The 26,116-nt window shown below is 50.4% G+C and overlaps 1 protein-coding gene across 1 annotated transcript in view; it reads left to right on the top strand.

Annotated features, from left to right (window-relative positions):
* ankfn1a (ankyrin repeat and fibronectin type III domain containing 1a) overlaps positions 1–26,043 on the top strand; it is a gene marked incomplete at its 5' end in the record, with an annotated part of 30,117 nt that extends 4,074 nt beyond the window's left edge. The window contains 20 exons of the mRNA XM_077551485.1: positions 1,968–2,182; positions 6,103–6,140; positions 9,763–9,885; positions 12,265–12,460; positions 14,055–14,265; positions 14,719–14,913; positions 15,266–15,379; positions 15,727–15,824; positions 16,115–16,214; positions 16,878–16,976; positions 18,970–19,069; positions 19,278–19,410; positions 19,634–19,966; positions 20,559–20,725; positions 20,859–21,006; positions 21,079–21,247; positions 21,617–21,783; positions 21,916–22,138; positions 22,625–22,817; positions 22,913–26,043. Coding sequence (XP_077407611.1) covers positions 1,968–2,182; positions 6,103–6,140; positions 9,763–9,885; positions 12,265–12,460; positions 14,055–14,265; positions 14,719–14,913; positions 15,266–15,379; positions 15,727–15,824; positions 16,115–16,214; positions 16,878–16,976; positions 18,970–19,069; positions 19,278–19,410; positions 19,634–19,966; positions 20,559–20,725; positions 20,859–21,006; positions 21,079–21,247; positions 21,617–21,783; positions 21,916–22,138; positions 22,625–22,817; positions 22,913–23,603 — 3,713 coding nt within the window. The remainder of the gene's footprint in view (positions 1–1,967; positions 2,183–6,102; positions 6,141–9,762; positions 9,886–12,264; positions 12,461–14,054; positions 14,266–14,718; positions 14,914–15,265; positions 15,380–15,726; positions 15,825–16,114; positions 16,215–16,877; positions 16,977–18,969; positions 19,070–19,277; positions 19,411–19,633; positions 19,967–20,558; positions 20,726–20,858; positions 21,007–21,078; positions 21,248–21,616; positions 21,784–21,915; positions 22,139–22,624; positions 22,818–22,912) is intronic.
* Positions 26,044–26,116: the final 73 nt, after the last annotated feature.

Raw genomic sequence — 26,116 nt, 5'->3', positions numbered from 1 at the left:
ACAACTTTTGTCAACAGTTGGACTGTCGCTGCCTCCTCTTTTTTTTTTTTTGGTGGGGGGGGGGGGGGTCATTGTTGGTTCACGTGATTTCGGTGAAGGGTCGGCAAAACATGGCCCACGGGCCGAATACGGCCCGCACTCAATATTTACATTTTTAAAGGTCCAGTAATAGTTGTTGCATAATTAATTCAGCTGCCCCCCCCATCCCACTAAAATCTAAAACAAAATGTGTTGATTTTATGGAATTTAATAATAATAATGATGAAGAAAAAAATAAACTCCTGAACTTTTCAGGAAATAACAATTCCCCCCAAAAATGAATAAATACATTTACCAGCTGTAGATAATAAATGGCAAATGTGCAGGATTGTTGTGGTGAGCAAACGTCTTGTGATTGTTTTTGTTTTTTACTCATCTGTCCACCAGAGGGAGCTCAATCACGGAATGACGTAATCTGGCAGCAGAGTGAACGTTTCAAAGTGGAAAATGTGGAAAAATTCGAAAGATTGTTGGTTCATTGATAATAAATTAATTACCCCCCCCCCCCCACACACACACACAAATTGGTTAGATTTCTCTTTTTTCCTCATTTTTTCAAATGTGCAGGTGATGACTGTAATCTGCACATTTCTTGCCGCTGTTTCTCTCTCATTTGTCCACCAGAGGGAGACATTTCTCCTTCTGACCGAGTTTGTCAGAGCAGAGTGAACATTGACAGACGAACATTGGAACAAAGTCCAAATGAGCAGAATTATTTGGTGAGGAGATAATTCCCAGCACAGTATTTATTAACTAATAGCCAAATATGTGATATTGTTGATAAAGGCTGTGGTGGGAATCCTTAAGTCATTTCCTGGAATGTTTTTGGAGTGGCCTGTAAGCCTGTAGTTTCAAAGCAAAAGCCCACTCTGTGACGCAGTCACAGATGATGTGAAGCGCGACTCATTCCTACGACTGACTTTGGCGTTTGCGGCAGATTTGTGTACGGTATAGCGGTGTCTACTGCCCCCCGGTGGCCAAGTTGCGCACACCACAAGGAGCGGCACCATGTTAATTGAATTGAAGCAAAAAAGTGGCATTTGTTTTTGTGAAGTGCAACATCTGGTGGTGAATGAAAAATGTTTGGATGCAAAGCGAGGCCCGCGTCGTCCTGCTGCTGTTGTCACCGAGTGGTCTCGTGCACTTTTCAGCCGGCCGACATCTGATCGCGCGCACGCACGCACGCACACTAAGTGGAAACCTGACGCTACCTGAGGGGCTCAACGTGACAACATTGAAACTCTTCCTTCCCAACGGTCGTCTTGTCTGCTGCCCGATAACGTTCAAAAGGTTCTTAACTGCCGTACATGCTTAATTAGCAAAAATGAATCGCTTGTTAATCGTTAAATGTAAGAACAACAAAATGGTTTTGCTCAGGGTTGCTCAAACTTTTATGCGTTTGAATTTAAACCGCGCCTTATTCATAGATGAGGTAAAAAAAAAAGTGTATAAACTAAATTATAGATAGTTGACTTTTTTATATTCTTTAAAATGTTTTAATAATATTGATTTGGAATAAGTGATATGAAGTGCAACAAAAGGAAGTGTCATTTATTCTTTAAACTCATTACAATCAGCCCATTTCATTCTTATTTTGTCAGTTCATTCCGACTTGGCCGTAAACTGTCCCAAACGGGTCAAAGCAATTCAAGCCACTCCCATCAAACAAACAAAATGTCCGATGTTGGCCGCTAACTTTAAGTCCGCTGGCTTCTTGCCGATCCATCGTCGGAAACATCATTGACAAGCTCATGCAAAGGCACGAAACGAATTCTTTACTTTCTATTTGATGACGTCATTGGCTTGATCGTCGACGCTTTTTGCTTGTTTTCAAGTAAGAACAAGATTCGTGTTTCGTTGCATGTCGTGCAATGCGTGCATCTGGCGTGTCGGGTGACAGCGGGCCGGCTCCGCTTTCTCTCGTCCAGGTTCGCTGTGGTCACCTGAGCCCGGCCAGGAGGAGGAGGAGGAAGAGGAGGAGGGCGGCCCGGGCCAGCGCGGGGGCGGGGCCTGCGAGCGTCTGGCCGTCAGGAAAACGCTGTCGGTGGACGAGCGACTGCTGCGGCCGAGCGGCGCCGAGCAACGCCACCTCAAACTGTTGGGCGGCTTGGAGAGAGGACGCAAGAAGCTGCGCAACATCCACGTGAGTCTCGGCAACGCCGACGCATACTAAGTGTTGCGAAAGCATCGGAATTCAGTAGGATGGCTGGTAAAGAAACAGGCGGGTTCATGTCAATTATGACCTCGGACCAGAGGCCAAACGTCTTCTCGGTCCAAAGACGTCATGAAATCGCGTGGAGACGTGTAAAAACATGAATGAAATACATCTGAGGTCAGCAATCCGTTGCCATCCAGCGAATGCTCATCGGAGGTGACCTCGTGGCGCTTGCGCGTTGGTGTGACATCATCGTCCATAACGCTTTAAGTGGAAGCGCTCAATGTGTGCGTACGTATGCGTGACTTTGAGTTTGCCAAACTTTGCAACTGTACGCGGTCGTCGTCGTCGTCGTGTACCCGCGCGTCGCCGCTTGGCTGCCATTCATGTTGTTGTGAGTCACAGCCGCAAGTCCCGCCCACCAATTTGAAGCTTTTAGCGCAAATGGGCAACTTTTGTGGTCTGGTGTTCACTCGGTGTCGAAACGCCATTCAGGTGTTCTGCCTTTGACGATGTATTAAGCGTGAGCCCAAAACTCATTTTGTGCACGTGACGTGCCCACGCACGTGCGCACGCGATGTGCACGGCTGAACCCGCCGCACTAAAAGCTGCAATTAGCCCAGATTTGAATGGCGGTAATTGCAGCCATCGTACCGTCGGCAAAAGTCACATTTGAAGAAAATGAGGCGTAATTGGCCCAACGTCGTCATTGGCGTGTGGAGGAGGAGGAGGATGAGGATGATGATGATGATGAGGATGATGAGGATGATGATGATGAAGACGAGGAGGAGGAAGAGCGTGCTGTTGTCGTGTACTAGTTGAGCAATCGTGTCAACTTCAGCTAATGTCCAAAAAAAAAAAAACACTCGCTAAAAATGAAACGTCTTCACCATTTTAAAATGACCACAAAAAGCCGCCTTTGTTCTTGTTTTTCTCATTTCTCAAATTGGCACGAAGTCCTCCAATGACGACGACGACTTCTTCTATGAGTACATTTGACAAGTATTGTATTTTTCCCTCCTTGCTGATTTTTAATTCAAAAATGATCTTTTGAGGATGCAGGGTCACATTTTCTTTTTTTCACAGATTCCAAACATGTTCAGATCTTTTCAAGGCAGCTCATTTTGTTTCCATGGACAAAATTGACCCAATTTCCCAAAGCCCCAAATTCTACATATTGAGCATATTCATTCCACCATTTTGAATTTGGCCTCTCAGCCTTCACAAAATTGCGTTTGAGCATTTCAAAACGTGCGTGCGTGCGTGCGTGCGTGCGTGCGTGCGTGCGTGCGTGCGTGCGTCTGTTGGTGAAAAGTGACGAAGCGAATGATTACAAAATGCAGGCCAAACGCACGCGAGCACGCTTGACGTCACCGATTGCGCTGCAGTCACGTGCGCGTGTTCGGTGTTGACTGCCGAAGTTTTTGATTTCCCGGCAACCTAAAAGTCCCGCCTGGAAAATCCCTCCAAAGCCTCACGGCTCGTTTGCCCTCCCAATATTTGAATTGTACTTTTGTGTGCGTGCGTGCGTGTCGTGCGTGCGTGTCGTTACTGCGACTACGGAGCAATCCTCTCCTTCCACTTTTTTTCTGCGCGGTGTCCAATTTAGCCTCGTGGAACAAATGAGCGTGGTCAACATTGGATTTAGTTTGAAAAGCGGACCCGAGTCGTGGCTGGGTTCGATGTTATTACTTGAACTTTTGTCAACATCAAATGTTCGAGAGGCTTATTTTCCTTATTTAAATAAAAAAAAAACCCTTCTTCCTTTTTTAGTGATTTCTTTTTGTGTAGAAGCTGTACCAGGTGAATGCTAACGTATTTTGAGAACAAGACCGCAAGCTCAGTCGGCCATCTTTGGACAGTGGCACCGAATTTCTCTTTTGAGGAAGGAAATGCATTGGTGTCATTTCGATGTATTCCACCAGGGGGCAGACTTGTTCTCTCCATCAGGTCTCGCTCATGACTTCGTTCGATCTCATGTATTATTTTGGATGTTGTTTTTCCCGAGCGGGGTCTTTTTTCAATGTAGAGTGAAAAGTGCAACAAGTTGTCAAAGTTTGTAAAGTTGGACGGTGAGCCAGCAGATGTTGTTGTCGCTTTCTCCTCACCCGCTTGATTTTTCCGTCGCGAGAGAGAAAAAAACCCCACCAACATCAGACTGTGATGAAAATCGACCTCTTGCTTGTCTTGTGTGCTTTCAAGCCTAAAATTGAGCCTTGGGGGAGGTCCACTGTGGGAGGCTTCTGAGGCAAGAAGTCCCAAATGAAGTCGAGGGATGAGAGCGTGCTGGCTTGTTGCTCCGCGGCTTTTCCTCACGTTGGCCGGCGACCAGTCCGTTGTTTGTCTGCCTGATTTGTGAGGAATCAAATGGACATGATAGGAAATGGAGTCCAATCAAGACCAAGACGCGCGTTGTAGGAATTGGGGCAGCAATTGCGGAATGTAATTACAAAAAGATATTCAAATAAAAAAGTCACCCTTGCAAGTTTTCTTTCAAACATTCACAGATGATTTTCTTATTTTTATGACCTTTGCACCAGGCCAAAAAGTAGAACGTGAGGATGGCGCCCCCAAGTGGACAAGAAATAATAACACGCACGTTCTTGTTTGATCAAAGAAACACAAAATGCAAATTCCTTTTGCGTCAACTTGTTCTTACGGTTCGATGCCGGATGCATTTGGCACGTGACTCAGAGGACATCTTTCTTTTTTTTTTTTTTTTTTGAGTTTTTGGATCGATCTTTTTATTGATTTTTCTTTTTTTAGATTTTGTTTCTTTTTTATTTCGCCGTACCAGAATAAAGTGCAATTGCACATCCACTATACAGTATTAGCTCTAAGTTTGTTTGTTTTTGTAACACGCAAGGCGAGAGTAATTGTTTGATTCTGTGGGTGGAATTGTTACGCCGGTTGCTTTTTGGGGTGTGAAAATGATTAATCGTCAACGTGAAATGCTGGCCCCGATCTTGAGGAGCAGCATCGCCTTCCACGTTTGTGTTTTTGCAAGTACCCCCCCCCCCCCCGTTTTGTACGCACTCCGGCGGGAATAATCCCATCAGGACGGAAGTCAAGCGAGTCTTTGTGCGCATCCATTAAAGCCGCAGCGCCGCTTCCAAATCCTCCAGCGTGAAATCTTGGCTCCGTAAATTGCGCTTGTCGTCTTATTAGGCTTCAGGTGGTGCAAAACGGCAGAGGTTTGGCCCCGCCCTCTTTGGGGAGAGCACGAGAAAGAAACGCTCTGCAGTGCACGCGCACGCGGCAAGTCACGAGCTTCCGCACTTTTGGGGCTTGATTTTGCGCGGATGTTCACGCGTTCATTCTGTAATCACGCAGGACGACCGAAATGTGTCATTTGTGTCAGCACACCCGCTGACTGCGACAGCTGCCGGCAAATGAGCGATTCCCACGCGGCGCAGTGGTGCGGCTGGGTTGGGTTAACCCAAAGCGCTGGTCGGCACCGACGGGTCGCGCGCTAATTTGACCCGCGCGCAGGTGTGCGCTCGGCGCGGGAACATCTCGCTCGCGGCTAAATTGACCCGAGTCACGCGAACAGACGCGAGGAGGCGGAACAGTCATCTCGGCGTTTGTCCTTTTTCTTTTCTTTTTTGTACCTGCTGCAAGACACGTTGAAGGACAGAAAGTTCTTGATCCATAATTGCTTGAAATGATTGCGAATAAGACGCAAAGCTGAAAATCAAAATCTTTTTGTCCTCTCTGTGACTGATAAGAAGAAAAAGTTCTCCAAGTCCAGATGCTGATTTTTGGGAATCTGGACGACTCTCTTTTGCAAGACGCTAACCCCGCCCACTTGATCGCTTTGTTTGGTCGCCATTTTGTAACAGCGACTCTTTAAAAGCCGATAAGTGTGATCCGATTCTGATCTTTCTCCGTTTTGTCTCCTTCTGCAGAGTCTGGGAACATCGAGTAGATTCGACTTGAGAAAGAAGTAAGTCGTGACTTCTTCTTCTTCTTCTTCTTCTTCTTCTTCTTCTTCTTCGGCACACGTCAATGCATCCGTAGCACTTCTTCCAATCAGGGTGAGCCAATCCCGGCGGACTTTGGCTGACGGGCAGGTAGACCGTGGACCGGACTGCCTGCCCGCAGACGGACGAAAAGTCGCACGCACATTCACACCAGATCATGAATAAAAACATCATGTATACAACAAATATATCAATATAATCAAATATATATAAATACATGAAATAACTCAAATGAAATCAAATGTGTGCAGTTGATCTCAATAATAAAATATGTCAAAGTTGTAACCTAATTAACGAGCCAATTCCGATGATCTGCTTGCAATTCAATTTGATATCGATTTCAACGCTTTGACGCCGATGTCGTAAAAAGTAGAAATGCGCAAATAAGAGTAGCCGTTGACAGTTTTTAAAGACGCCAAGCGCCCCCTGCTGGCCAGGAGGTCAGTCGCTCGAGCGCATTTGTTGAATCTATTGAATATTATTATTCATTATTCAATACTAAAAGCATTCATCATTTGATCTATTTTAAAGATCCACTTTCTAATGAATACATAATGATAAGAAACATTTGATGCCGTTTTTTTTGCTAACGTTCACCCCAAAAACACATCATTTAAGGAGCTCAGCGACTAAATGCAGCCAAAGGAATATTGCAGGCCTTGAAAATGAGCGAACGTGTTTGGGTCAGCGAGGGCGGGGGCACGTTTTGTGCTGGTGTCCCTAATGAAGTGTCCCTTTAGTGTACACATGCAGTGTGTGAGACGTGGGCCCGAACGCGTGATGTTGTGTCCGCCGTGTCATGGCCGCTCGCGCCAGTGCGCGTATTGACGCCTCAAGGGTGTGATTTTCAGGAAGAGCGCCCGCCGCTGCCCCCCCCCCCCCTCTCTCTTTTCTCTCCGTAAACGCCGCTTGGCAATTGCAGTGGTTGTCAGTCGCACGCCGCCGTCCTCACAACACGCGCTGCGGGGCCCGAGGTAGCCATTAAATCCAATCTAGCCGCCGGCTACTTGTTGCCATGGCGATGGATGCGACGCAAGGTGCTACAGTGCTGCCGTGTTTGAGGCAACGCGTCAAACGCACGCTTTGTTCTTTCCCTCCCGTCATTTGTGGCTTCTTTCGATTTTTCTTTTGCTGCCTTTTCATCTTCAAGCTGGTGACGAGACAAAATCACGTCTTCCGAAGACAATCGCGATGAAAAGCGACAAATATGCCACGAGACCAACGCTGGGCCGCAATCGTTCATTGATTCATCCATTATTGAATGTATCCTTAATTTGATCATCGATGAATTATTTTGATTTCTTTCTTGTCTAAAATTGTGCAAATTCCCAGAATTTTCCTCAACGTCCATATTAGAATTCGGGCTGTCCAAATGAGTGCGTTCATTTTGAGTGACGTTCCTGAAACGATCAAGTGTCATTTGTGCCGAAATGATTGGCCCCTCGAATCCACCTGAATGGGAGTCATGGAAACAACGAGGTAGCCAATCGCCGCCGCCAATCGCCGCTGCCAATCGCCGCCGCCAATCGCCGCCGCTCGCTCTTCATGTCCTGAGCGGAGGAGGCGGGAAAGTGCCGTCTGCATTGTTTGCATTGTTGCCGTCTTTCGGGACGCGCCGCCGCCGCACGTCCACGCGCTGGCGTCATCGTCAGCTCGCAAAATGACAAACATTTCTAAATTGCCAATTCGGATTCTTTTTATTGCGACATTCTTGCCCCAAAAATTCTGTTGCTCTTCTGGACTTCAGCAATAACTGGGACATTATAAATGGGTGAACATTTATTGTCTTAAGTTAGCACGGTCGTTAGCGTTAGCTTTTTTTAAAAAAATTTTTTAAATGTCCCTCCTCAAAGACACCGAGGCAAATAAAAGTGTGTGACGTCACGTGCTAATAAATATCCGATCATAAAGTCCCAATTATGGCCTCCGCTTGAAAGCCGGCAGAACAACACAATTCTGCTTTTCCCCAAATTCCTGCCAGCAAGCGTTGAACTGTCTGCTGATGCGGGAAGCCGAGCGTCCTCAGGGAAGCGTGAAATGCTGTTTTTTCTTTTCATGAGTGTCGATGAAGGAGCGTCTACTTGAATGAATTTGATGATTACGCTCGGCAGGCAAGAAAGCACGTTTGCGCCACTTACGCATTTTCAAACTTGCCGGCGAGTCACTTAGCCGTCTTATTTGCGGTAACCATGCTTACAATGCCAGGTGCGTGTGGCCGTTGGATGGCAGGCATGTATTCTTTATCCTCTGCCAAGAATGACACTTCTAAGATTTTTCTGCGGCTCGCCATTTGATCTGACGTGACGGGTGAGAATGGAATTTTCCGTTTTTCAGATCACCAAAATGTTGCCGATGCCTTTCGGACGTGCCATCTGGTAGGAATCAGGTGTACCTAATCATCTGTCCTGAGCTCCTGTCAGACGTTTTCTTGATGATTATTTTTTGTTCGCTTTTCCGGGCGTGCTTCATCTCCCTCCTCCTCATCAGAGCATGCAACACCAACTCCTCCTCGCCCTCCCCATTCTGCCTCAGCCCCTCCCCTCTGTGCGCGTGTGATATGAAAGGCGGCTGATCAAGGCTGCGTTCTCCTCCATCATCGGAGCTTCTTCGCCGGCTGCGGTTTTGCGGCGGCGTGGCCACACGCGCGGCTGGCGAGCGGGCGTTGTGCGCACGCGTGGCTCGGGCGGCGCGCGTGACATTTCTGCGGCGTGCCGACATGCGCCGGCAGTCCGCTCGGGAGCTTGACGCGCTGCCTTGCAAATTCTGCGCTGGCTTTTCCGCTGTGAGTATCCACGCCGAGCACGTTGCCGCCGATTGTGCCGTGTGAAAATGCTTTTGAGGGAACATTTGGATAAAAGTAGGTTGAGATAACCGGAGGAAAAAAGTCACAAAATGATAGCATATGACTTGATTCGAGCAAAAGGAGAAGAGGATTTTCAGGACTTTCAGGAGTTCTGGGAACGAGTAGCTTCAAAAAATGGTATTTTTGCTACCTCCAAAGGGAGGATTGTACTACTTTCCTATTTTGGCTTGAACTCATGTTATATCCCTTCCCTTCAATTTTTTTAAGATTCCCAAGCAGAGAATGCTAGAAATGTGAAAATACACTATGAAAATATTTGAATGGTCGCCTGTCTCTGGACGTGCCTAGAGCTTGACTGGCGACCAGTCCAGGGTGTAGTCAGCCTCTCATTGGTAGCGTTGTGGCACACGTGTCCGATTTCCGGGCAGGGACTGCAGCTTCGTTTTCCCCGTCATCAAAATGAATGGTCTTCTCTTCTGTCTGTCGACGTCTGGAGGTTGAGAGGCGACCAATCCCTGCCGGCCGAGTGTCGCTGATGTTGCGCGACCGGTCCCAGGTGTAGCGCACGATAAGGTTGTGATGCGTTCGGCAGACCTTGCTGAGTTGACGTCCCGCTTGGCGTGAGCAGAATAGGAACGTTTCGAATCATCCCCATAGGAATGCTCATCCGTCTTTGCGTGACTGGAGATTGGCCGGCGACCTGTCCTTTCGCTCCAAAGTCATCGGCCGTTGGCCATCGGGACTCTGGTGCTGACGACGGCTTTCGATGCGTGTGCCAGCAGGTCGGACGGCAAGCTCTCCCGATTGGCCGAGAGGCGGAGCCAGCGCGCGGCCGCCGCCGATGATCTGATCAAGGACCTCAACTTGTACACGGGAAGCCCTCGCACCTGGCGAAGCCTGGACAGGTGAGCACTCGTATTGCTTTTTTGTCACACAGCAGATTGCGCGTTGATCCGATTGTCGGCAATATTAATCTTCTCACCCTAAATCAAGTTGTGGGCTTATGACACAAACGAGTATTAATATGCCAACAAGTGTCACGTGATTGTTTTCTGAAAGAAAAGATTGAGTGGCCCAACGGCACGTAGCGGCCGGCGCTCACCTCGAAGACGCCGCCGGAGCGGCTGAGACGAGCCGCCGGCTGAAGCCAGCGTTTAGCGCCGTACTTGCTAGTTAAACGCGCGCTCGGTGTTTACAGCCGAGTCGCCGGCCGGCTGGCATGGCTGCTGTTGCCACGGTTACCAGCGGCGGCGCTTCAACCCGACGCCGCCGACTGGCAGACTTGAAATCTCAAGTGAGGCGTCCGACCTCGGCGGCTCGTCCTCAAGCCAAAAGCTGACGAGGGGAAACGTGAAAATGCTCTGAACGTGTTGACGAATGAGGAATCCGCCGATTCTTCGTCCTCGAACCCATCAAGGAGATTTTTGGGAGGAAGTCGCTTTTGGAGAAGCAATTCCCGGTCATTCCATTTTTCGCACGATTCCACTTAAGGAGTCCGAGAAGATTACATAACAGTTGCTTTCTTTAAAAAAAACATTTTTTTTTTTTTTTTTAATGACGTCGTCGTGCCTCTTTCGCCCTCAAACTGAGAGTCCGTTTGTGCTGCTGGGAAAAACAAAACCAAAATCCAGGAGCGGCCACACAAAAGTCATTCGGAGGCGGCCTTGTTGGATGACGAGATTCTCAACAACAACAACAAATCACCAAATTGGACGGACATGTCTGTCATAAAAGTCTCACGGGCACAAATCTGAAATTGGACAGGAAGTCAGCCATTTTGTTTTGAGGCCAGAACTCGTGCTAGTGACGATTTCAGAGGGGGCAAATCCAGGTGCTAGCGAGCTAGCATCAGGGGCTAACGCTTAACTGTGGCGGGGATTTGACTTTCTGGACGAATCGGCGTAATTAGTAACGACGCTAACAAGATTGTTCAACGTCTATTGTGGACATCAAGGTTTTGTTTTGGCCCAGATTTGAATGTCTTCACATTCTTGAGTTGCAAAACAATTTGAAAGGGCTGCCGCTGCGTGCGCGACAAACATTCATCGTCAGCATCGGAAGCGTTTTGCCGATTCAAGCGCGAGGCTGCCATTCAATTAGAGACGAACGCGGAGTGGTTCCCGCCATCAGCCCGCCGTTTACTGCAACCCGCTTCAGTTTGTGGCCCCGCTGGGCCCAGAACCAAACAATCAGCCGGAAGGCGCCAATTTGCGTTTGCCGCCGCTAATGACCAGACCCGGCAGGTGCTTTTTCTCCCTGCCGAGCGCTCATCAAGAGTCTTTGAACTGGAAGCCGTCACACTTGAGAGCCAGCGAGCTAACGCAGGCTACCTCCGAGGCGACATTAGCGGCGGCGTGCACGGCAGAGGCGGCGTGCACGGCAGAGGCGGCGGCGGCGGAGGAGGAACCCGGCTGCTGATTGACAGGAGGTCGCGTGGGCTGCAGGAAGTAAAAGAACAAATCATTTCCTGTTCGCACCCACACAAGCGGCTCATATTTGGAGGTCACAACTAAGGTTATTAGGGGTCAATCAACATAAAAGAACAAAAGCCAGGCGAGGCCAGGAAGAGCGTTTGGAGCGTTTTGAGCATTTGGAGCGTTTTGGGGCGTTTTGCAGCTTGGCTCAAGTTGACCGTCACGGGACTTTTTTTTCTTTTTTATGCCATCGATGTCATGTCTCATCCTTTCTCACAATCTCCAGCTACAGCAACAAATATTCTTTATCATCTACATGGATAGCAGGGGCGTATAAATAGCAGGGGCCCCAAAATGTAACCCTGTGGGACAACAGACATAGCGTATAAATAGCAGAGGTGCTAAAATTGAACCCTGTGGGACTTTTTTGCGTTTGTGTTTGCCATCCGTGCTATGTACGGTTTTCTCACAATTGCAACCTACTGCAAGGCGTCCTCAGTTTATGCATACATGTAGTTAGCAGGGGCCCTGAAATGGAACCTTGTGGAACACCACATGACAAACTTTCTCTCCCTCGTAACGCGACAAGCCAAGATTCACCCTCTCATCTTTTTCTGTTTAGAAGTTGCGCTGATGTCAAATCCAAAACCATGCGATGCTGCCATCTACTGGCATCTGTTTGTCATTACAGCGCTTCGCAAACCTGCATTTCACAGGAAAAAAACTTATTTGAGGCTCGAGATTGGATGTTTGGATTTCAGTTGACAAATGGAAAAAGGTCGTCGACGGCGAAGGAATTTTCTTTCTTTGGCGTAACCTTGTGTGTCCCCGTCACCCCCCCCCCCCGTCAACCCCCCCCCCCCCCCCCAGACGCCTCCCGGCTGTTATGAGCCAGCAGATGCAGAACTTGCAGTTGTCCCAAAGCAAGAAGGTCCCGGGGGGGCCGGCCTCCCCCAATGCCGCCAAGCGCCTTTACCGCAACCTGTCGGAGAAGCTGCGAGGAAGCACGTCGTCCTTCGAAGACGCGTCCTTCTTCGGGAAGACCGACCGTCTTCGCAAGACTTCGGTGAGCTGGCAAGAAACAACAACAACAACAAATTCAAACTTCTTTCAAGGAACCCAAACAAAAGAGGCAACAAAATGACAGCAAAGACTTAGTTGAGGTTATTGATCAGCTACAAATCATTCATTTTGACACCAAATGCATTACTTACTAACACAAAAACATTTTTTTGGAAGGTCAAACCAAAATCAAAGCTAACCAAAATGAAAGTTCTCAAACGATTCGATTTTTCTCCAACTGATGCCTGAAGCTGATTTCTTCAAACTTGTTTCAAAGAATCTCGCAACTTTGATGCTTTGCTCACATTTGACGGCACAAACAAAAAAAAAAGAAGTCCCAATTGAGCTCGTCGCAGTTTGTCGACCGTCTCCCAAAATGGCTGCCCGTTCAAAATGGCACCACCGCATCTTGAAAAACACTTTCTTATTTCACAATCGTAAAAAAAAGCAGAAAAGGCAACTTTTCGTTGTCTTTTGTGTGCCAAAGCAGAAGCGCTTGCTAGAAAAGAAAGCATTTTGTTTCCAAGCAACCGCGGGAACGCGTTCCGAGTCGGAAGACGTTCAGTCGACGCTTTAAGCGGCGTAAAACTCTTTTCCACGCGGCTGGCTCACATTTTCAAAAACTTTTTTTTTTTCTTCTCCGTTTTTTATGCTAAAAAGTTCCTTTGCTAAAAGGGCAACGCGAGGCGGCGGCGGCGGCGAGGAATCCTGTCCGTTTGTCACGGCGGGATCAATAAAAAAGTGCTTTGCCGGCTAATTGGACGTCTCGACGTCTGCCTGAACCCGCCGCGCCCTCATTGGTCGCATCCCTCGTTCAATCTCCAACGTCCCGCCTCCAGCTGCTCTTCATGCTCGGGATGATGACAAAGAAAACGTTTCGCACGTTTCGCTGCAAATGATGAACAATTTCAGTCGTCTTCTTATTCCGTCAACTCATTCAGACGACAAATCAATACGAGTGACGACATCTGTTTTCAACAAGCTGCGTCTTTTTTTTGCTGGGAGAAAATCTGACAATAATATTATTGTGACGAGCTCAGGCACAAAAGAGGGGGCCCTAATATAGAACCCTGTGGAACTTTTTTGTGTTGCTAGTCGTCTTTTGTCAGGTGTCAAGTGTCAGGTGCCTAAACATTTCTTTTTTTAAAGAATGAATTCATATTCATTATTAATAATAATATTAATTATAATTGAATTGATTTCAATGTACATGAAAATGTGTTTACTTCACTAATATTTTTATTCTATCAATTACAGTCAATGTATTCATCAGCTAAAAGTGTAAGAATCTAAAATAATTGAAATAATGATTTTTTTTTTCAATGAATTTATTTGGAATTGTTCGCCAATAATTTGATTAGAAATTGTTAAATGATTTTACTAATGAAATTGAAATGTTTATTTCTTTTTTTAAATCGATTTATTTACGATCAAATTTTAAAATCAATCCTAATGAATGAAGCAATTTTGCAATAAATTTGTAGCGTTTTGTTTTCCTCGTGTTTTTATTTGATTTGATTGCGTGCAAAGTCGTTAAATGAAACAAGGCGCGAATGAAACGATGTTGAAAGCTGACGTGCGCCGGAACCCGTGTCCAGACCATGCAGGGCGGCGAGTGCCTGTTCTCGGCGGTGGAGCAGCAGGACCTGGACGCGGTGCAGATCCTGCTGCGCCGGCTGCCGGCCGAGCAGCTGGACCTGAACACGGCCAACGGGCAAGGCCTGGCGCCGCTGGACGTGGCCGTCATGACCGGCAACGCGCCCATCGCCAGGATGCTGCTCAAGGCCGGCGGGAGGGAGGGGCCGCGCTGTGAGTAGCGCCGCCGCGCAGCCGCCGCGCAGCCGCCGCGCAGCCGCCGCGCAGCCGCCGCGCAGCCGCCGCCTCAAACCTTTTGCTTCCCGCGCTTGCCAACACATCAAAAGTGGTGTTTTTTTTCCCGCAGCCTCGAGTGGCTCGAGAATTGAATTGGACGCAGGATCGCTTTTGGAGCAATTCAGAATTCGAGACCAATCGGCCTCATTTCAAAAATATCATATCAAATATTTAACAAATTGTAAACAATCAATGGCAAGCAGAGTGTCTTCTTTAAGGAAATAAACTTCTGACGGAATTTCACTTTATTGTCATCATTCGCAAACATATCCAAGCTTTTAAGAGGAAAGTGGGAGGAGTCTTTAGAACCTTTCTTTTCATTTGCTGCCGTGTCTGCCCGAAGCCGCTTGTCGCTGACTTCTTCTTCTTCTCTTGTGCGTGCGCCCGCAGTCGTGAGCGCCGAGAGTCGCTCGGCCCACCTGGCCGCCCTGCTGGCGGAGGCGGAGCAGCGCGCCGCCGAGCTGTCGGCGCGGGCGCAGCGGGACGGCGTGTCGCTGGAGGCGTGTCACAAGGACACGCAGCTGAGGGCCTGGGAGTGGCGCTGCAAGCTGTACCGCCGCATGAGCGCCACCTTGCAGCAAGCGCGTGCGTGACAATTTTGGACCTTCGCAAATTCTGCAAGAAAAGGAACTGAAAAACGCATTAAGGATATTGTCGATATTTCCAGAAATACACAAATAACGAGATTCAAAAATAGCCCATTATTATTTATTATTTATTTATAGATATGTATATTTGTTTGTATTTAATGTTTGAATGACATTTTTTATTTTCACTTTTATTTCTTTTTCATTTTGGCAGTTTTGCTCGCCAAGATGGAGAAAATGTGCGCAAAATGCTCATTTGTGCCGTTTTGAGCTCGTGACCGTTTTTGTTCTTTTTCTTTCAAGTGTGTCGTCTGTTTGGGTTGTTGTTGAAAGTTGTTGTTGTGCTTTAGGCCCCCCCGAGACCCCCACGTTGGTGCGTGTGAGCGTCAGCAGCAGCTCCACGCTGACCGTCACCTTCCAGGAACCGCGCGGCCCCCACAACAGCGTCGTCACCAAGTACAGAGGTACGAGGGGGCTCCCCGTCGCAAACGGCTGTTGACGATGCTCGGACGGGCTCGCTTGGCCGCGTCCGGGCGCGTGTGCGGGCGCGTGTGCGGGCGCGTGTGCGGGCGCGTGTGCGGGCGCGTGTGCGGGCGCGTGTGCGGGCGCGTGTGCGGGCGCGTGTGCGGGCGCGTGCGCGTGCGTGTCGACACTTAGTGTCGTCCAGATGGCCTGAAGCAGAACAATCAGCGGGTGAACGACCTCCTCATGGTTTCGGGGGGGAACTATTGATTTGGAATCAAAGGATAAATGAACCAATTATGTGTTTGTGTGTGTGTTTGTGTGTGTTTGTGTGTGTGTGTGCGCGCAGTGGAGTGGAGTTGCTTGAAGGATTTCTCACTGCTGGCCGGAGAAATGTTGCTGGAGAACCTGCAGAGCCTCAAATGCACCATCAGCGGCCTCACCACGGTACAAACCTGCCCCCCCCCCCTGCCCCCCCTCCCCCCTCACTGAGAGGACTCGAGTCACATGACGCGACTGGCGTTAAAATCGTCAAAGTTGCGAATGTTTGCACTTTCTTGACTGAAATGTGTAAAAGATTTGATTTCAACTTGAGCTTGATTTTGGTGTTGAATTGAAAAGATGACGAACGCGTAACTTGTGACTTAGTCATGACCTGCACGTATTGACCCCCCCCCCCCCAAAAAAAAGCAATCACCCGTGCAAGTGTATGTTTGTTGTTCTTTGTGTTGCCGCAGGGTCGAGTGTACTACGTGCGCGTGCGGGCCTGCAACGTGAAGGGCTGGGGTTCGCCCGCCTGCTCCTCGCCGCCGTCTGCCGCTCCTTCCAGTACGTCACGCCTCCTCCGTCCGCCGGCGCCCCCAGAACCAAAACCACACTTTTGTGTCGGCAGTGATGACAGTAACAGTAATCAGTAGAGTAACTAAGTTACTTTGAAAATCAAGTCATCAGTGCATGCACTGATTGTGTGTGCGTTTGCGTCTGTATGTTGCGCGTGTGTGCGTGCATGTTGATTGCGTGCGTGTATGTGTGCTGACGTGGTGCGAGCATGGTATGTGTGTGCGTGTGCGCGTGTGCGTGTGCGCGTGTGCCAGTAGCCAAGAGGGAGCGAGCGAGTGGGCGTCTGTTTTTGCGCTCCGCTGATGTCCAAGTGGAGCAGACGTCAAGAGAACTGCGAGCCGCAGTGCCGGCACGCACACGCCTCAGGGTTGCCGCCAAACACGCACGCACGCACGCACACACGCACGCACGCACGCACGCACGCACGCACGCACGCACGGCAGACGGAACGGAATGAATTAGCGGATTATTTTCTTCATGAAGCCATTGACTTTTCTTCTCATCTGTCACGTGGCCGCGAGGTCCGCTCGTCTTCGGACTGCAGCGTAAACATCAGCACGTTAAGATGGTTAACGGCGAGTTCGTCACTTCATCCGTTACACGCGGGAAACAAACGGCTTTGAATTGAAAATGCTCCGTTTTCCGTCAGACTGGCGAGAGAGAGCGACGGGCGGGATCCCAGGAGGCGGAGCCACACGGAGGGGATGGAGCGCCTGCTGCAGCAAGTCCGAGCCACGCACTCGCATCACTGCTGCGGAGGTGAGCGCCGCCGGTCTTCCTTCCCGCTCAAGTCGACATCAAGCGTTTGTCCGCAAAAATATCTTGCATGCGACCTCGGCAGTCGAAACGCGACGTTCGCATCCATTTGTGGAATTCGAGTTGTCAGGCGAAATCCAGCCATTTTGCTCCATTCCAGGTCGCAGCCAGCTGTGATTGGCTGCGACCTGGAACCCGAGCAACATTGACGCCATCTTCAGTCCGCAGCAAGTGGCAAAATGGCCGCCCCCTGAAATAGAGAAAAGCGGCTGGATTTTGCGGCTTAACTCAAATTCTCTTCTTCACTCAATATTATCCACGATATCGTATTTAGACGAGTGAGGCTACTTGGAACAAAAGTTGACTTCCCCTTTAAATCAACACACATGCAACAAGCTGCTGTAGCTCACAGCTCACGCTCGCCTTGATCATGTGCGTGCGTGCGTGTTCTGCACGAGTCATCCACCGCAGTTTGCACTCGCATGAAACATTTCCGCCGGCAGCGACGGCAGCTTTTCCGGCCATTCAATAACACGCACACGTTCGTAAGTGAGCCGTTAAAAGGTCTGTTTTGACTTGTGAGCGGCAAATGTAGAATATGCCACGAGTGCACGAGGGCGCTCACGCCGAAGAAATGATTTTGCGTTGGAACGAGACGGCGAAACGCCAAACGTTGCGCTTGATTAATGAGACGGACGGCGTTTCGTTTCGTTTGGTGCTGGCAAGCGCTGCACTTTGTTCTGGTCTGCTGACACCTGTTGGGCCTCGGATCGGGAGGTCGGATCGCGAGGTCCGCTCGCGAGCGGGCGACGGCAATCCTTCACTCGAAAGCAAATGAAAAAACAGAGCTGCGTTCTTCATGCTCCTTGCAAGTGTTGTCATTTCGTATTTGCAGTCTGGCGGAATTATTTCATTGTTATTTATTGTTCTTTATTTATTTGTCATGACATTATTAGTATTTATCGTTTATTTGTATTCATTTTTTATTATATTGTTGATTTCTTTATGAGTTCTTATTTAGTTTAGTGTGTCTTTTCCGAATGCTGAGCCGAATTTCCAAATTGAAATCTTGAGCAGTCCGCACCAGCAGCGAAACTTTTCTTTCTTTTTTGTCATTTCGTGCAACGAGTACAACAAAGTTGGGCTTCAACTGCGAGTTTGTTAGCAAAAGACACGAGACAAAAATGTGCAGTGAATGAATAACAATAATCAATATTTCAGGATGTCGTCATTTTGAGCTCAGTACGACATATTGTGCAATCAAATGCGGTGTTCCCCAGGGTTCAATCGCTTGAATTTGCCGTTGACCACCACAAGGTGATGAACTTGACAACCCACAATGAGGTTCACGCTTGCCTTTCAAAGTATCTCAAGCTAACGTGTTCATGATCTTGTTCTTTAAAAAGAAGCGTGTGTTGCAGTTCCGTTTAATAGTGTTAGGGGGCGCAATGACGGAGGTTTTGCACATTTAACATCAAATGTAAAGTTGTCAACTGCTTCTTCATGTATTTGTGATCCTCCTTCACATAACATCTTTGATGACGTGTGGTGTTCCTCAAGGATCACTCATCGATCCACTTGTGTTTTGCATCCGACCTTCATCGAACATGTTTTATGTTTTTGTTGCCTTCCAAAGCATCCCAACGCAACGTGTTTGTTATCTTCGTACCTTTCAAGACCTTTTTTTTAGCTGCCGGGCGACGGACGGTAGCGCACGTTGCGTACCGCCGTCGGCCATCTTTGCGCGCTTGGCTTGCGAGCGTCCCACATCTGACGCGCGTTTACAGGACGGCAATCACGCGACGCCAAATTAGCCCGACGCCAAAGCGAGATTGGCATCGCTGAGCGCTCCACAGACGGAGGCAAAGAAAAAGCGGCGGCCCGACCCGATAAGCTGACGTGGCGTGCGGTCAGACGGGCCATCACGGGAGAGTGAACGTAGCGCGACTGGCGGCAACTCAACTGTGATGTTTCGCGTTTGTCTTCCTTGCCGCAGATGCGTCCAAGCTGCCGAACGCCGGCAGGAAGCAGTCGGTCTCCAGAAGCCTCAAACATCTTTTCAACTCCTCCAACAAGTTTGTCAAGACACTGAAAAGGTTGGCTTTTGGATCTGCCGGCTCACGTAGCCAACAAGCCGACTGCAACATATTCCAGAAGCCGGCGTTGGCTTACGGCACAAAGATTTCCGTTTCCGAGCATGTTTCTTTGGACGACGACATCGGCCATGTTGAAAGTGCAAATGTGAAGCGCTCGATCAGGCGACATGCAAGCGCGGTGACGCCGATTTCCCGCTGTTGGCTTCAGGGGCATCTACTTGGCGGCCATCTTCTACCACAAGGACAAACTCCTGGTGACGGCCGAGGAGCAGATTCCCATCGTGGAGGTGGACGACGCCTACGGCAGCTCCCTCGTGCACGACTTCCTGTGGTTCACCAAGGTCAGTCGCACGTCGTGACGAGCGAGTGTGTTAGCTGAGACAAAAGTAGTGCTTTGCCGCCGCGCGCTCACATCTTGGTGGCAAGGAACGACATTGGCATGAGTTGAGGAGTTTCATGTGTAGCGCTTTGCCGTTCTTTCTGGTCTTTTGAGCCAAGCAGCGCTCGGCCGCCGCCCGCCGGCGCCGCGTGGCTTCTGAGCGCCGCGTGTGTTTTGCGTGCCAGCTGTCGTGCATGTGGGAGGACGTGCGCTGGCTGCGTCAGAGCACGCCGGTGTCGCCGTCGTGGTCGTCCACGCTGCAGGCGCGCCACAAGCTGCTGAGCGCCGCCGGCCAGATGCAGAACCTGCTGGGCACGCACGACCTGGGCCGCGCCCACTACGAGCCCATCAAGGATCGCCACGGCAACGCGCTGCTGGTGACGGTGCGCGACGCCGACGGCCAGCACGCGCCGCCCGGCGGCAAATGGGTGGCGCTGGCCAAAGTGCAGAGTCAGCGCAAGTCGCTGTCCACGCCGGAGGAGCCGTACGCCCTCGACGTCCTCGTCATCACGCTGCAGGTGAACGATCGGCGGCGGCGGGAAGCGCCTTCCGTAAATAAATACTTTGGGAGATTTCATTTGAATCATTCATTTAAGATTTTTTGTTTTCAATTTCAATTGTATATCCAAAGTATTTTAGGATGAATTTTACTGGTCCTTATTTGCATAAACATTGTAAGACTTAATCAAAAAATGAAAAGTCATTTTGGATTATGAATTGCAAATTTCAATGGAATGAATAGTTTTATGAAAATGCACAATTTTACATGAAGAGCTCTTCAACATTTGATTTTGAGCAACATTTTGAGCATTATTGACAATTTCATGTCTTTTTAACTGTTATTTACATTACAATAAAAAATGAAATACATTGAAAATAAATATGAGAATTATTTATTGACAATTTGATGTGTAACAAAAATACAAAACAAACTTACATGACGCATCTTGAGTCTTTTTTGATATTAAAGATGATGAAATTGACAAAAGAAAAATGAATTTCAAATGCGTAAATCAGATTTCAAATCAATGTGAACCCCAAATGATTTCCGATCGCATGCGAAGTCCAAATGAACCCGCGTGATTGAAAGTTTGGTTTTGCCGCGCGCAGGACATCGTTGCGTTCCAGCGCCGCAGCGGCCAGCGTCTGGCGCCGGGCCTCTACCTGGGCTACCTGAAGCTCAGCAGCTCCGTGGACCAGATCCGGGTCCTGGTCTCCCAGAGGACCCCCAACATGCTGTGTCACGCCCGCGTGCGAGAAAACGCCAACGTGTCCAAGTAGGTGGCCAACGTGCCGCGGTGCAAACCACTAGGCCAACGTGCCGCTGTGGAGAACTTGCGTTCCCCTCAATGTTCTGTCCTGCCCGAGATGACCTTTTGACCTTTTGTCGTATGGCCGCGTTGCCTTCAGGGAGGAGTGGGATTGGATCGGCACGCTGTCGGCCGGCGGCGCCGACGATGCCCGGCCCGGCTCGGAAAGCCACGCGCCGCTGCTCTACTACGAGCTCCAGACGGCCATCAAGAACCTGCTGAAGAACCTCAACCTGCCTCTGCAGCAGGTGCGCAATGGCCGCCATGACCCGCCTCACGTTGCCGTCAAGTGAGCGGCCGCCGGCGCTTCCTGTGTGCAGGCCCGGCACTTGCGTCTGTCCAGCCAGGAAGTGGTGGAGTTGGGTCACGGCGTCTGCTTCCTGCTGCTGCTGCCGGCCGCCGACGACGTCTGCTCCGCCCCCGGCCAGTCCAACCCTTACACGCCGCTCTCGGGCTTCCTGCACCTGCCGCTGCAGATGTTTGAGCTCGGTAACGCCGCCTTTTCCGGCACCGTCGTTGACTCGTCAAATACTGTCTGGATTTTCATACGGTGGGAAAGAACAGAACACGTTTGGCAGGATTATTTATGACTTTATTATTTCGTCAGAATTCTGACTTGAGCGTGAGAATCCTTTTCTTGGGTCGGGCCTCTTCTTCATGCTGTTAAATACATTGCAGTAGAGCTCAGTGCTGCCTGGCTCATTGTGGCAGGACGTGGTACTGCACTTTAGGCGTCCTGCTGCAAATTCCCACGTTTCTGTGTAGCGTTCAAAATGTTGAAAATGGTCGACGTGACTCGATGTCAGTCGTGGCCGCCATGTTGCCAATATGTCTGCCCGTCCGTCCGTCTGTCCTCAGTGCACTTCTGCACCTACAAGGAGAAGTTCATCAGTTTGTACTGCCGCCTGTCGACCGTGTTGGACTTGGACGCGCTCATTACCCAGCAGGCCCTGCGGGAGGCCATCACGGACGGCGAGGTGGCCAGCGCCAAACACCGCCATCAGCTCATACTCGACTACATCCAGGTAAGCGCCAAACACCAAACCCAGCGCCAACCATCAAACGCCAGCAAATGAACGGCTTTTATGGAGCGTAACCCCGAAGGACGTGTGACCACTTGCGGACATTTTCGGGCTGTGTTTTTGTGCGGAGCGCAGCAGCTGGACGAGACTCGTCGGGACCTGCGCTGGCTGACGGACGCGCTGCAGTACGCCCGCTACAAGCACCCGCGCGGCGGCGTTCCCATCACCTGCCTGGTGGCCGCCGGCGCCACGGACGACGACGACGGCGGCGGCCAGCAGAAGACCGACTCCACCTCCTCTGCCATGGACTACCTGCCCTCGCCTTCGCCCGAACTGTGCAGGAGGAAGGCCATCAGCGGTGAGCGACATCATCATCATCATCATCATCATCAGCCGTCAGAATTGTTCAGGCTCATATTTTGATTGCGGGAATCGTCATCGTTGAAAAGGTGAACATTTTGTGGCTGAATAGCAAAGATTGACACAAAAAGGTTTTGTCAGCGGAAAGATGGCCGCAAAGCAGCTTTTGACGTCGGTTGGGCAAACCGAAGGCCTGACTAAGTTAAGCTCCTCCCCTCAACTGCCACAGCTCAATCTGTGAATGCAATCTAAAAGCACACTCTAAAAAGTGTGAATAACCCTAAAAGCACACTCTAAAAAGTGTGAATAACCCTAAAAGCACACTCTAAAAAGTGTGAATAACCCTAAAAGCACACTCTAAAAAGTGTGAATAACCCCAAAAGTTAACAAACGGCCCAAAACCAAAAATATTCCCATTCACCAAATGCCGGCCCGCTCACGCCGGGCGGCCATTTTGTGACTGCTGCCCCTCCGCTGTGCTCAGACTCGCTGCCGGGCTCGGACGAGGACGCTTCGTCGGAGGTCTTCCTGCCCACCGACAGCGACTACGACTCCAGCGACGCCCTCAGCCCCCGTGAGCTGGACCTGCTCTACTCGCCCCCCCAGGACCTGTCCCGGCAGGCCGTGCACTCGCTGGGCGGGAGCGCCCCCGACGTGCTGCAGATCCACGAGCTCAGGTCAGCGCAGGTCGTTTTGGGGAGGCCGCTTCATCGTTTTGGATTTCACGCGTGCCGGCCTAACGCTGTCGCACGTTTGCTCTGTCGTCGTCCAGGTACAGCGCCCCCCCTGTGGAGGACCCCCCCCCGTCAAAAGACGGCACGCCGCCCTTGGTCCCCGACTCCCCTTCGCTGTCCAAAGACTTGCCGGCCTTTGCGTGGCCCCTCCCCACCTCGCCGTCGGCCCCGCTGTCCCCCCGCCTCTCCGCCGAGCTCCCGCTGTCGTTGGCGCTGTGCCCGGCGCTGTGTCACGCCACCGAGACTCTGGAGGGTCTCTCGCTCTCAAGAAGCCAGCGGGAGGGCGGCGCCCCCCGGCCCAGGACCGTCCCCAACCCCCCCTCCAAGCGCAAGCTGCTCTCCAGGAGCCACCGGGGCCAGTACTTCAGCGGGCCCCAGCGCTGGCTGAGGGGACACAGCGGGGAAAGCCACACGGGGTCTTTGTCCGAGGGGGTCTACACCAAGCAGCGCGAGCCGGACCTCCCGTCGCCGTCGCCGCCCCCGCCCGCCCCGCCGGGCGCCACCTACGTGAGCCGCACCGACTGCGTCCTGGAGAGCCGCAAGGGCCGCCTCCGAGAGCAGAGGCCCCACGTGCGAAGGATCTTCGTGGACAGGCAGCCGGCGGCGCCGGCGGCGCCGGCGAGGTCGCAGGACGCAGAGCGGGAACCGCAAGGGGCGAGCGGACGCGACGTCGACTCGGACGAGCAGACCAACGCGCAAGTGTCGGACATTCTCAGCAGCACGCTCTAGACCCGCAAAATCCCTCACGCGGGTTCGCATGCGCACGCAAACTTGCAGAACTAAATCAGGCCTGAAACGTCAACATCGGATGACGCACGCCACGCTTTTCAAATCATTCCAAAATCCACATCAGGATTAAGGTCTCGCCAAGTCAAGGCTTTTTTTTATTTTTGTTTCAAATTGTTCTCCGGTGTGGTTTTTTCCTTGAACCACAAAAACATGGCGGGATTGACGCTCACGGCAAGATGAACGTGTCAAGAAAGCGAGTGTGGATGTTTTCAGAACCACACTTGAGATGGCTTGAGTCGGGTTCCGGTTGCTCGGTGTGCAGTGGACCTCAAATTGTTCCGAGTCGAAGTACATTTTGTTCAAAAGAATCGCCAGATGTTGACGTTGCGGTTGAGAAAGTCTTCAGAAAGGACAAAAAAGAGTTTGCGTGCATGTGGACATTATTTTAGCCCCGCCCCCGTCCTCCCCCACCCCACACACTCTAAAAACTGTTAAGCAAATTGGGTCAAAAAGGCACCAAGCCAACTTTTCGGGTTCATCGACTTGACACAAAAAATGGGCTCAAATGAAAAACCCCCAAAAATGGGCTTGATTTGCGGGATTTTCATTTGATTTGAACTTTTTTGTGTTGATTTTGTGAGTTTGTTAAAAAACTCCAAAGTTGTCTTGCTCTGTTCTTGCCCTCGTTTGGGTTCTTTTCAACCCAACCGTTTTTGAGAGTGCATGGAGGTGAAAGGTCACCGGCTGCTGAAGAACACGCGAGGTTTTGGTTCCTGCCTGAAGCCGTCTGTGGACCAGACCAGACATCGGGTGCGAAATGTGACCCCAGCTGGTACCCGAGACCTTCCCGTACCCGCCAACCTTCCTCCTCTACTTTTGACATTCCCGCCTGTTGTCCAGTTTCTGGTCCTCCTGAGGTTCAGACCTGAAAAACGGAAGCGTCAGGAAGCGTCGGGTCTTGAGAGCGGTCCGAGCTGGAATCGGGACCTCGGTCTACTTGCCGCTCCGCTCGTGCTGCTTTCGGGACGTGGCGGTCTGTTGGCCAGTTACAAATCCCCCCCCCAAATGAATTTCCTGAACTTGAAACTGGTTTCCCACGCGGAGACCATGCAAAGCCTCGGTTGTCCCAAGTGGTCTGAGCTGGACCCGGAGACTTTGGTTTCTTGAGTCCCGCGTGCCGGCCTCCCAAAGTGGGATGCTCGGCAGCCTCTCCAGGAGGACACGCGCGCCTCTCGGACCTTCTCGGACCTTCTGCGTGGATTGTAGAAAACAACAAAGTTGCTGGTTCAACTTGGCCAAGCCTCGAACCTCCTCCCGGCGTCGACTGTTACACGGATGGGCGGCGATGCAAGCAGGAAGTGCAACTTTGCACTCTGCCCACCCCCAAAAATGTTGTGATGCGTGGTGTGAATCTGGATCTGGAATCTGGTCCTGGCCTACTTGAAGACGTTTCTGACGCGGGATTTGGGAAATACTTCAAATTGGAAACTAGAAATGGGAATCAACCGGCACTGAAATTGGATGGAGGGAACACGTTCAAGAATAAATGTTTTCATAAACAGACAATCACGCAGATTAGAATAACTGAATCAAGTCTGACTTAAAAAAAAAAGCACTCACTGCCAACAACGAGGCGCTCTAAAGCGGCCAAGCCAAAAGACTCTCCAAAGCAAAGGTGTATTTTCAGGCCGCACCGAACAATTTTCTGATGCAAACAAAAGCTGATCAAGTTTTTACATCATGGGGGAGGGGCAACTCATGCTCAAATCCCGTTTGAGTCACGCCCCGCCCCCGGCCCCGCCCCAAAAGATAATCATTTAGAAAACTGAAATGGTGAAAAACAGCTTAACGAACACTTTTGCTCTAAAAAGAAATCCGACCATTTGTCAGTCGTGTCTTCAAACCTGCATGAGTGCATTTACAAACAAATCTCAAATCCTCCATTTTGTCAATTCCGGCTACTTCCCGTTTATTCCCATGCAACGTTTCCAACTTGTCATTTGGCATCCTTGGTCGCGTGCGAGGCACGAACGGCGTGGAAATCGTTTTCTACTCTGACGGACGTCGTCATGTTGCTGCGTCCACTTTCGTGCTTGGCATGACGTGTTGCGCTTGGACCGGCGTGCGGTGCCGCCTCACCACGTTGGCACGCGGTGCCGCCTCACCACGTTGGCATGCGGTGTCGCCTCACCACGTTGGCACGCGGTGTCGCCTCACCACGTTGGCACGCGGTGTCGCCTCACCACGTTTGTTTGCGTGGTCCGTCTTTGACTCGGGTTCACTTTGACGCTGCTCGCCTTTCTTTGGTTTGGTTCGTGTGTGGCTTTGTTTTGCCGGAAGCGCCGCTCGTCTTATTTATGTTTCCGAGCAGATTGTTCGCCTTCCGTGTGAGCGCGTCTTCTTTTTGTTCACGTTGTGGAATAAAAACGGATGAAACTTGTGATGGTGACGAGTCAACAAATGCGCGCCGACGCGCAGGCTCGGAATGTGCCGGCCGCTCGCTGAATTTGAGA

Source organism: Vanacampus margaritifer, chromosome 18, assembly GCF_051991255.1.
Source record: "Vanacampus margaritifer isolate UIUO_Vmar chromosome 18, RoL_Vmar_1.0, whole genome shotgun sequence".
Lineage (NCBI taxonomy): Eukaryota > Metazoa > Chordata > Actinopteri > Syngnathiformes > Syngnathidae > Vanacampus > Vanacampus margaritifer.
Note: the sequence above shows the minus strand (reverse complement) of the source record. Positions and strands in the feature narration are given on the sequence as shown.